This window comes from Priapulus caudatus, unplaced genomic scaffold, assembly GCF_000485595.1.
Source record: "Priapulus caudatus unplaced genomic scaffold, Priapulus_caudatus-5.0.1 Scaffold470, whole genome shotgun sequence".
NCBI lineage: Eukaryota > Metazoa > Priapulida > Priapulimorpha > Priapulimorphida > Priapulidae > Priapulus > Priapulus caudatus.
In genome coordinates this window covers 206,424-217,705 of record NW_014577531.1, presented here as the reverse complement: position 1 = coordinate 217,705, position 11,282 = coordinate 206,424, and the positions used below count along the sequence as shown (strand labels likewise).

General features: G+C 42.9%; 2 protein-coding genes across 2 annotated transcripts in view; one reads left to right on the top strand and one right to left on the bottom strand.

Moving 5' to 3' along the window:
• Positions 1–316: 316 nt before the first annotated feature.
• Positions 317–9,905, bottom strand: LOC106810752 (FAS-associated factor 1-like). The gene is made up of 16 exons (XM_014814196.1): positions 9,818–9,905; positions 9,148–9,216; positions 8,717–8,881; positions 8,205–8,382; positions 7,468–7,660; positions 6,940–7,048; positions 6,551–6,634; positions 6,257–6,352; positions 4,644–4,773; positions 4,137–4,200; positions 3,775–3,856; positions 3,390–3,544; positions 2,831–2,840; positions 2,137–2,262; positions 725–802; positions 317–474 (listed from the first exon to the last, which is right to left on the bottom strand). The coding sequence occupies exons 1-16, from the start codon at positions 9,854–9,856 to the stop codon at positions 394–396; spliced, it is 1,659 nt and encodes a 552-aa protein (XP_014669682.1). The 5' UTR covers positions 9,857–9,905; the 3' UTR covers positions 317–393.
• Positions 9,906–10,097: 192 nt separating this feature from the next.
• The window catches only part of LOC106810762 (succinyl-CoA:3-ketoacid coenzyme A transferase 1, mitochondrial-like), a 19,214-nt gene continuing 18,029 nt past the window's right edge, over positions 10,098–11,282 (top strand). Inside the window, 1 exon segment of the mRNA XM_014814209.1 lies at positions 10,098–10,210. Coding sequence (XP_014669695.1) covers positions 10,124–10,210 — 87 coding nt within the window. The 5' untranslated portion in view covers positions 10,098–10,123.

The following is an 11,282-nucleotide window of genomic DNA, read 5'->3' as shown; positions in this document are numbered from 1 at the left end:
GGGCATGTCAACAGTGTGGCAAGCCAACCTTGTCCTGCCACCGTGGCGGCCCCCTGCAGCTTCTGCCACGATGGCGACACAAACCGCCGAGCACCACAAGGGCGTCTGCCGATCATCGCACGGGAGAGATGACGAGTCCGCTCACGTGCGAGGTGGCGTCACGTTGATCTGCAACCGACCCGGGGCGACCCACCACGACCCGGGGCCAACCCACCGGCGACCCGGGCGACCCGCGGCGACGCCACCGCGACCAGGCGCGACCCGCCATGACCCGCGGGCGACCCAGCCGCGACCGGCTCGGCCGACCACCGCGAGCGAACAAACCAGCCTCGGTCGCCGGCGGTTGCCGTGATGCGGGGTAGGGTGGGTGTGGGAGACTGTCTTGGGTGACCTCTAGCGCTCCTCAAGTGTCAACATTTCCTGCGGGTACAGCTTGAGTTCCTGCAGAGACTGCTGCGCGTTGAGCTCCGTAACCTGTGGTGACAAAATTTATATACAAAGTAATAAATATAACGATTTATTAATTAAATTATTCTTAATTAAATCATTATAATTATTTAAAAATAATTTAACCTATAATTAAACTTGCATAAGAAAAATCAACTATTAATTTCCAGAGCCTTTTGATCGCATTCTGAAACTATACAGTGCAAATGCGCGCACACACTACGCAGAGTCACAGTGCTCCGCTAAGGGACGATAATGACACGATTAACGAACTTACGTCTCGTCTTGGCCAGCTTTGTAGAACCTTGTACGTCTCTAGTGGATAGCCTTTCGATGCCACCCAATTTAAAATAACCTGCAATGGGAAGTGTAAGGGGTAAAGATGTAAGTGTAAGTGGTAGATGTAAGTGGTGGGTGAAATCTATTAGGGGGCAAACAGTTAAGATATTTCACTCCTACTACTCATACACAGTTGAAAATATCATCATAAAAATACGCGGATAGTAGACACTGTTCCACCATTGACACACGACAGGTGTAACATTGGACACACGGACAGGTGTAAGCATTGCACACACGCACAGGTTGTAACATGCACACACGCACAGTGATGTAACATTGACACACGCACAGGCTTGTTAACATTGACACAGACAGGTGTAACATTGACACACGACAGGTGTAACATTGACACACGACAGGTGTAACATTGACACACGACAGGTGTAACATTGACACACGACAGGTGTAACATGATGGCGACACAATAACAAGCATGACATGAACTATTATGACATGACACAGGCCTTCCTTCACACACGCACAGTAATAGGTTGATAACATAAGCAGCAATGCCCATGCCAGTGATTGTTAATCGTTAACATGCAATGAACTCCGGTCATGGAACCAGCTCAGCACCAGTACGGCACAGCTACCGGCGCATCATGAATAACAAAAGACCGCACAACCTTTCCAAGACCAACGCTTACGAACCACAAAGACTACGCAACAAAGGCCCGCAGCGCGTGTTTCGACAAACGAGCGTGCATGTAGGGCGCTAATCGGCGAACACAACGCCGCCGACGTACGGGCGGCGCTGTTGGACAGATGGCCGTGACGTAGGAGGCGCTGCCGGACACATGCAGTGACGTAGGGGGCGCTGCTGGACACACACCGTTTGACAATGGGGCGCTGTCACACACGCCGCGACGTAGGGGGCGCTGTCGGACACACGCCGTGGCATCGGGGACGCTGTCGGACACACGCCGCGCGTAGGGGGTGCCTAATTGGCACACGCCGCGGCGTAGGGACCCTTCGGAACAGATGTTTTTTTTTTTTTTTTTTTCTGTTATTTCTTTTTTTCTTTTTTTTACCCGCGCACGTAGGCATAGCGCGGCTCAGGACAACACCGTGAATGTAGCGGGGCGACTGACCGAACACACGCCGTGAATGCCAGGGGGCCGCTGTCGGACGCCACGCCCGCCCGACGTAGGGGTGCTATGGACACACGCCGCGCGTAGGGGACGCTGTCGGACAGATGCCGCGACGTAGGGAGCGCTGTCAGACACACCGTGATGTAGGGGGCACTGCCGAACACACGCCGCGACGTAAGGGGCGCTGTCGGACAGACGCCGCAACGTAGGGGGCGCTGTTGGACAGACGCCGTGACGCAGGGGGGCGCTGTCGTACCTGCAGCGGATTGTTGGCTAGGAAGCGTCGCTCGATGGTGGACATCGCCGTCGCGTAGCGTAAACGCGAGATGATGCTGGTCGGCTCCGTGCAGTCTGTGTCCGGCTCCTCCGGAAAGCTTGCTTGCTCCAACGACAGCCGCTATCGCCCTGCAAACACACGCAGCGATAGATAGATAGATGCATGGATGGATTCTATCTTCCTTAATTTTTAATATACATGTGTGTGTGTGAGATTTGCATACCTGCTGCCACCCATGACAGCTGTATTGCCACAATGCGCACTATGAAATAAAAAGGGGGCAAACACAGGCGGATAGCATAGATAGATAAGATAGCATAGTCTAGACAGAAAACACACATAGAAATTACTCCAGTAACATAATCGAGTTACTTATTTTAAAAGGTGTCTGATGATTGATTAATAAAAAACGTGTATACTTTATAATTATTATAATATTCAACGATAACTCTTGTATGGATTTCTTAATTAAGCGTCAATATCCACGGACAGCCTTACCTCTTAATCGCCTTCCTTCTTGTCGTTTCTCGGTCTCTTTCTTGCTTTCTTCTGAGAACTCGCTTGCTCTTCCATGAACGCTGCTCCTGCTGCTCCTGGCTCTTAACCATCATTCCGTAAACCACAAACATAAACAAAACAATATGATACGCGTATATTACCCCACCTTACTAACATAACCATACCTAAAACCACAAACATTAATCGAACTATAGTCGTTATTCCCCATTTACTAACATAACAACCTAAACCACAAAACATTAATCAATATACCGCGTTATTCCCCATTTTACTAACATAACCAGTACATAAACCACAAACATTTAAACAATATACCGCGTATTATTCCCCATGTTACTAACATAACCAGCTACGGCATAAACCACAAACATTAATCAATATACCGCGTTATTCCCCAATGTTACTACATAAACCAGTACGCTAACCCACAAATCATTAATCAATATACCGCGCTTATTCCCGCATTACTAACATAACCATACCTATAACCACAAACATTAAAACAATATACCGCCGTTATCCCCATGCTTAACTAAACATCACCACTACCTACTACTACTACTATTACTACCATCACCACTACCACTACTACTACTATTACTACCATCACCACTACCACTACTACTACTATTACCACCACCACCACCACCACCACTAGTACTATTACTATCACCACCGCTACCACCACTACTATTGCAGTAATTAGCTCGTACTTTGTGCGGTTGGATTCACACGAGATATCCCAGGCCCACGTCGTAAAGTGAGCGCTGAGGTAGTGCACGACGGCCTCAGCACACAGCCGCTCCGCGCAGAACACGTTCGACAACACACTCGCGTCGTGGTGGATGTACACGGCCAGCGGCTTCCTCTGTGCCAAGCAAGACACGAGATGATATAGAAATAACATTTGTATCTATCTATCTAGCCATCCATCCCTCCATCTATATCTATCTGTCTCTCTCTCTCTCTCTCTCTCTCTGATGCAGTGCAACAGTTTAAATATATTAAATAAATTTTAGCATAAATGTTGGCAGCGCCATCTATTGAGCTATTTTAACAAAAATTATTGAAAATACACTGCCCTCCGTGCGTGCTTACATCTTTAGCTGGTACTTGGCAAGCTTCCCTGATCGCATCGTCAAGGGAACCTATGAAGAAAACTGGATGGTATTCGCCGTATCTGAAAAGAAATCGTCGACATTAGTCGTGAGGCTAGGTATGGTGGCGACTACACAGTGACCTCAATGCCTCACATACAGAGACAGTCGGACACATACTCTTTGGTCATGAACAAGTTTACAACAATTGTAAAGGGCATGAGCATGGACTTAACGTTTGAAGCATATTTTATAACACCAAATAACTAATAAAACTAACTGACTGACTGACTGACTGACTGACTGAGTGACAGACCGACAGACAGACATAGCAAAAACGTGACGTGAATAAAATCAACACACCTTGCTTCGAACTCGCGGCAGAAACTTTGTAGAGCCTCTGTATCATCATCTACTTCTTCTGGAACTAAATAAAACAACATAATCCAGTACAATAAACAGATCTATGATACCAAATAACATATTGAAAAGCACTCTCTCAAACTATGGTATGAGCATGTGTGCACGATACATCCACGCATATATATATAATAACTGGTGATATCATCACGTGTGTGTGCGTGCGTGTGTATGTTTGTGCGTGCATGGATGTGTGCATGCGTGCACGCGCATGCGTGTGTCTGTGTGTGCAGCCGTGTGCGCGCGCGTGTGTCTCTGTGTGTGTGTGTGTGTCTGTGCATGCGTGTGTATGTGTGTGTGTGTGCGTGCGTGAGTGTGCATGCGTGTGCGTGCGTGCGCATGCGTATCTGCGTGCGTGCGTGTGTGTGTGCGTGCGTGCCTGCATACATGTGTGCATGCGTGCATGGATGTATGTGTGTGTGTGCGTGCGTGGAAACAGTAGTAGCTTACTCAGAGGCTGCACGCGCCGGGAACACACGGGTTCCGCTATGAACATGTCGTCTTCCAGCGGAAACGAATCCGTCGCATCCTGAAAGTCTTCCGTCTCGCTGTCGTCGCTCATCGTCAAGTCCACCTCCACCTACGCACGCAAAACACGAACACTGACTGAACACCTACTGCCTACAACTCATCCATGGTTCATCCAGGGCTGAAAATTTTTCAAGGACTTTTCAAGGACATTTTATCGAAAATTCAAGGACATTTTACCAGACATTTTATCGGAATTCATACACAGAACAAAACATACCTGGATTAATTTAATAATAACCCCATTCTTAATCACTGTCACCTCTAAAACTTACCTGGATCGCATTAATAAACCCTTCTAAACACTGTCACTTCTACAACATACCTTGATTTACTGACTGATTTTACTGACTTACTGTAATTTGTGATTATCATTTAAGCCTGGCGCACACGTGAGTTATTTTACTCAAGTAAAATGACGCACGAGTCAAATTACTCAACGAAAATCCGCCGCACACGTGAGTAAAATGATGCATGCGTCAAATTACTCAACGAAAATCCGCCGCACACGTGAGTAAAATGATGCATGCGTCAAATTACTCAGCGAAAATCCGCCGCACACGTCAATAAAATGACTCATGCGTCATTTTACTTGAGTAAAATAACTCACGTGTGCGCCGGGCATTAACTGTCTATCGTGTCTATAGCTTTTTAAGCTCATTTAACGCAATTTTTATTGAGGTTTGCACATTATTGATGGTACAAACTTTCTTTTTATTATAGGCAAGGATTCTTTCTAAAAATTCAAGGACATTTTCATGAAATCCAAGGACTTTTCAAGCGCAAAACCAACATTTACTAAATTCAAGTACTTTTCAAGAATTCCCCTCAAATTCAAGGACTTTTCAAGGACTGTGCGAACCATGTCATCGCAGCATGGCCGGACATGTCACACAACACTTGTTACTATTCGTCGCATCGACTGGTCATCGGAATTTAGCAATGGGTAATATTACAAATGAGGAATAACTTTACTGGCGCGAATCCCCGATTGAAAATCGTGTCTGGCTTTTTCGTATGCCCCCAATGACAACTTTCTGCTCAGACGGCATACAACATGCATACATCGACGGCAAGTGATTGATCGTACATCAAGGAGCTATCAAATATTCGCACAAGATATTTCATGCGATATGAAATTTGCCTATCAAATTTTGCAATATAAATTGCAAAGCGAGATAAGGCAGCATTTAAAGTGATGTTTCGATGGAATAACTACAGCAAAAGGAAAGCGCGTCCTATTAAATTTTACATGCAGACAAAATAAAATTACTGCACGATTAGTTATTCATGCACATATTTATTGCACAATTTACATGTCAAATTGCATTGTTGTTGTTATTGTTTACACACAATGCAACTGATTTTTTTCTATAAAAACTACAATGCCAGTTGCCACATATAAAGCACACAACGAATAATAATTACATTATATATAAATAGGTACACATTAGATAACAGTAATACTAACTATAAGTCATCAATAATATTACCTACACTCGTTAGCTTTAGGTTATTAGTAACCGATGCTATACCTGTTTACGTGCCTGCGCTTTCTCTGCTGCTGCCTTGCTTCTTGTCACGGTAAAGTTGTGACAAGGAAAGCTAATGCCGCTGCCAGCTAACGTCATCTGTAAGTACAGTAAAACCCCCGTGTTAGCTGTCACCTCTATATAACAGCCACCTGTCTATAAAGGACACCTGTCTATAATGGCCACCTGTCTATAAAGGACACTTGTCTATAACAGCCACATGTCTATAAAGGACACTGCTGGAATTTCTCTCGAGCGGCAGTTGCACAGTAAAACCATTACGGTAGTTGTACTTACATTGTTATCCGATTCGTCGGGCCAACCTTGCCATACTTGTTTGCTTACGGTCAAATTGGTCAGTGTATAGTATCCCGTTTTCACCTGTAATCCCATCAAAGGTTACCGTATCATATATTCTACAAACATGAACGAATCGTGAAATCGAAGGTGAAACGCAGAAAGTCAGCGATGAAAATGTGTGGCGCAATCAACATGTGAATGCGGTTAACTTCAACTGCAAAAATCGAATTAAAGTTTAATTTAATTAATTAAATTTAATTAAAATTATAGTATTTACATTTCACCGTGCGATTTCTGTAATCCTAAATTTTAAGCTTGAGCTTCATGAAAGAAAATAAGTAATGAAAGAACCTATATCAATAAAGCCGTCTTTCATAAAATATTACCTCTAAGATGGTTTTGCTTCCAGGATACGTGAGGTGGTACTGTTTATTTGTATCTCCATCGTTTATGTTCAATCGGAAGTCCCGTGATAGTCGCTCCAATATTTCTGGGCTGAATAACAAGATTACAATACAAATACACGTACCTTCGTCAAATGAACGAGAATATGGATTTTGTTATGGATGGCTATAATAAAATGTACACTTTGGAAGGAAAATAATGCATGGTAATAAAAAGTTAAACATGTTAGATGTAAAGTTAAACTCCAGATCAGAATCACAAGCAAAACGATAGCTTGTAAATATAATTTCCTTAACAACTGACTGAAAACTTATCTAGGTCATCAGGGATGACACAAATCATTGCATTATTCTTTCAACAGTGTTAACCTCAAGGTGTTCGAACGACATCAAGTTGTATTAATGTTCTGTGTTTCTACATGCCAAACAAAGTTTGTATAACAATTATAAATATTATGCAGATATGCTCGATCTATGCTACAGCCATTTTAACTCTCAATTAACACTCACTCTTCGCCATTCAAATTGACTGTCTTCTCTGGGATATCATAATCACATGGCACCAAGCAATATAATTGGGTTTCTTTCGGAAGGTTGAGCGTTGCTAACACCGTATTATCTGCTACCTTCCTCTTCCATCCCTGAAGATTCATCTTGTCTACAGGAACACCCAATTGTTCCGACAAGATTTTCTTTATTGTACCTGAAGAGGTAAAAGAAGAAATCACGACACGAAACGGCTATGGACATACGAGAAAGGAATATTTACTACAAATTTATCTGTCCTGAAAATGACTCAATACATCGCGTACATTTTTCTACAATTTTTACAGTTAACACAAGGTTTTTTTCATTGCCAGTGCACTGTTAAATTGTACCACGTTCTGCATGTGTCCGTACAAGATTTCCCACATCCATGAAAATTTCCCCCGATTTCCCTCTCGACCCATTATCTTTATCTTTACCAGATTTCTCCAAAATACAGATACCGGTGTGCCCAACTACTTTACACCACCCTGACACAACAACACGGCAGCCAGCGATGACTTGTCAGAAAAAAATTAGTCTCAACATTATCCTTTTCTCATAGACCATTGTGAGAGAATTTTGTTTCGTGACAACTATGTCTGAGGAGGAGGAGAGAGAACAAGTTGCCGGAATTTTTTTAATCGTCTTCTACTTCACGACGTTTCTGTCGACAGTCTAAGAGAAAAATTTAAGATCACTAGATCACCAGACATACTCACCGACCGTCTCGGTATCCAAGAGTACGATGGGAACCCTTCGCTCTCTCAGCTCCACCGTAAACTCCAGCATGCGTTGCTCGGGGGTCCATGACGGTCCGGCCGTCGGCATGAAGTTAACGGGTCCATGTAACGTTTCTAGGAGAGGTGGCGCCAGCGGTGCCGGCACAATGTGCTCTACCTGGGAACGCAGACGACGTGTGAGATTCTACGCAAGATGACGACGTGTTTGACGTTTGATTATAACTATAATATATGTTATGTTCTTATGTTCTCGTACTTGTCGGTGTCCACTGCACTGGATATAGTGACAAAGCTATCTAACAACCTGTTCTAGCAACTCCATAGAAGCATTACAATTTATAGCAGCAACATTAGAAGTGTGCAAAAATCTAAATCAAATTGTTTTTATTAACTCCTGCTACCCTAAGCATTTCTTCGTTCTAACTGCATTGTAAGCCAACATTGCAACACACAGAACAACAACGTCAAAGATGTGGACACCCTATAATTACCTCTATGTCCGGCTGTACTGCTTCCACCATTACCTGTACATCCGGCTGCATTGCTTCTACCATTACCTGTACATCCGGCTGCATTGCTTCTAGTTGAGGTGCTACTTGAACGTGCTCAGAGGGAAACGTCTGTGAACCCTCCGGCATCACGTGCCCTATAGCCGACTGAATGTGATCACATATACACACAGTTAGAGATCGCTCGTTCTGTATTCTTTAAATTAGTTCTCTGTTAACTGTAGATATAATATGCGCGGAGAGCCAGATTTATTGGCTTGTATCATCGACTGCGGTACAAAACTACCGACAAATGACAGAATATGTTTAAATATATCATATGACCAGTAATGTACGTAATGTACATAAATAAAAGGAAATGGGTCACTCAAGTTGTACAATAAAGCTAATATCAACCACACGTTGAATCTTACCATTAAATTCCAGTTTGCCTCATCTAGGTGGTATATGGCAAGACCGATATCTTCGATACCTGTACAGGCCTGAAAAATTACAAAGTAAACATGCCTTGTGTTCAGTGAAAACCTGAGCATGTATTTCAGACAAATATTTATTGTATAGTATATTGCACTAAATGACTTTAGCAGTGTCTTAATTTAATGATGTGCTTGTAAAGTTAGTAACTGCATCATGACATGACATGACATGACATGCCATGACTGCCATGACATGACTTGACTGACATGACTGCCATGACATGACAATTGTCACACAATTTCATATGCCACTCAACAACAATCAATATTCATCTCAATCTATACGATTTCTAAGTAGTACAAGTGGCAACAACAGTACTTTGTACTCATAAATGATGGCGTTTGTACATGCATTACTACACAAAGGGTTTGTTGTATTATTCTACGAGAAGTTACGGTCTAACTCCATGTAAAAGTGAGACAGGCAATGAATTAATTACTGAATCACTGACAAAATAATAATATCACCACTACCCCAATCCACTAATCCGTAATCGTGTGCATGTTCCAAACTGATCTTTGATGCTAGCTGGAAGCTGGAACTTACATACTATTATTACCTGTTCATTGTCATCTATAAGGAAACATGCTGTTAATTACGATTTACCTGAAAATTCGCCAATATCTCCTCTCTATTCTCTGCCATTGTTACTAGTAGTAGTAAATGCTAAATCATCCACATACATACATGCAGCTGCGCAACGAGTAACAAGTGAGCATCTGTTAACACCAATGACCTCTGTGTCATGTGACAACAAACTGTAATGCATAAAATAATAATGAAAATGCACGTAAAAAATATCTCGTCTTATAGTTATAAAGCTCACTGAACAGCAATTAAAGACGTAGAAATTATCTGGACATTATACAGTTTTATTTACATTTTATATACAGGTGGCGCCCCGCCTTCGTCATGGCGGCTTCTATCCGAAAATGTTTTGCATTTCTGAAACCAAGGTACTTGTCTGTACCATCAAAAGTTGCGTCATATGACAGCCAGGTACTACTATGTCACATAATCTATTTGTGTTTTTATGACATTTTACTAAGGTAAATTATTTAGCTGCAGTATTTGTTACTGGTTGGTTTTACGTTACAAAAGTTTGTGGTGTGCCGGTGTCACGGTCTGAGATTACCCCAGTCTGAAATTACCTCTAGCACCTCGTGCGCATGCGTGACGCATGCGCAGTAGCGCTGGATAATGAGACTGCCGCGGCCACAGTCTGAGATTAGTCTGGCAGTAGGTGGGTAAATTCAGACTGGGGTAATCTCAGACCGGTGTCACGGTCTGAGATTACCCCCAGTCTGAAATTACCCCTGCAAATTATATCCTGTGTTATGGTAGACATCGCAGGCGTGCGTACGCGGATGATGCTGGTCGGCTCCGTGCAGTCTGTGTCCGGCTCCTCCGGAAGCTGCTGCTCCAACGACAGCCGTATCGCCTGCAACACACGCAGCGATAGACAGATAGATGCATGGATGGATTTATTTCCTTAATTTTAATATACATGTGTGTGTGTGAGATTTGATACCTGCTGCACCCATGACAGCTGTATTGCCTACAATGCACATGAACATAAATGGGCAAACACAGGGATAGATAGATAGATAGATAGATAGCTAGACAGAAACACACATAGATAATTACTCCAGTAACTAATCTAGTTTTACGTATTTAAGGGTTTCTGCATGATTATTATAAAAACGTGTATACTTTATAATTATAATTATTCAACGATAACCTTGGTATGGATTTCTTAATTAAATCGTTATCACGATCAGCTTACCTCTTTAATCGCTTCCTCTTGTCGTTTCTCGTCTTCTTTCTTGCTTTCTTCTAGAACTCGCTGCTCTTCCATGAACCGCTGCTCCTGCTGCTCCTGTCGCTTTACGTCATCCTAAACCACAAACATTAATCAATATACCGCGTTATTCCCCATGTTACTAACATAACCAGTACCTAAACCACAAACATTAATCAATATACCGCGTTATTCCCCATGTTACTAACATAACCAGTACCTAAACCACAAACATTAATTAATATACCGCGTTATTCCCCATGTTACTAA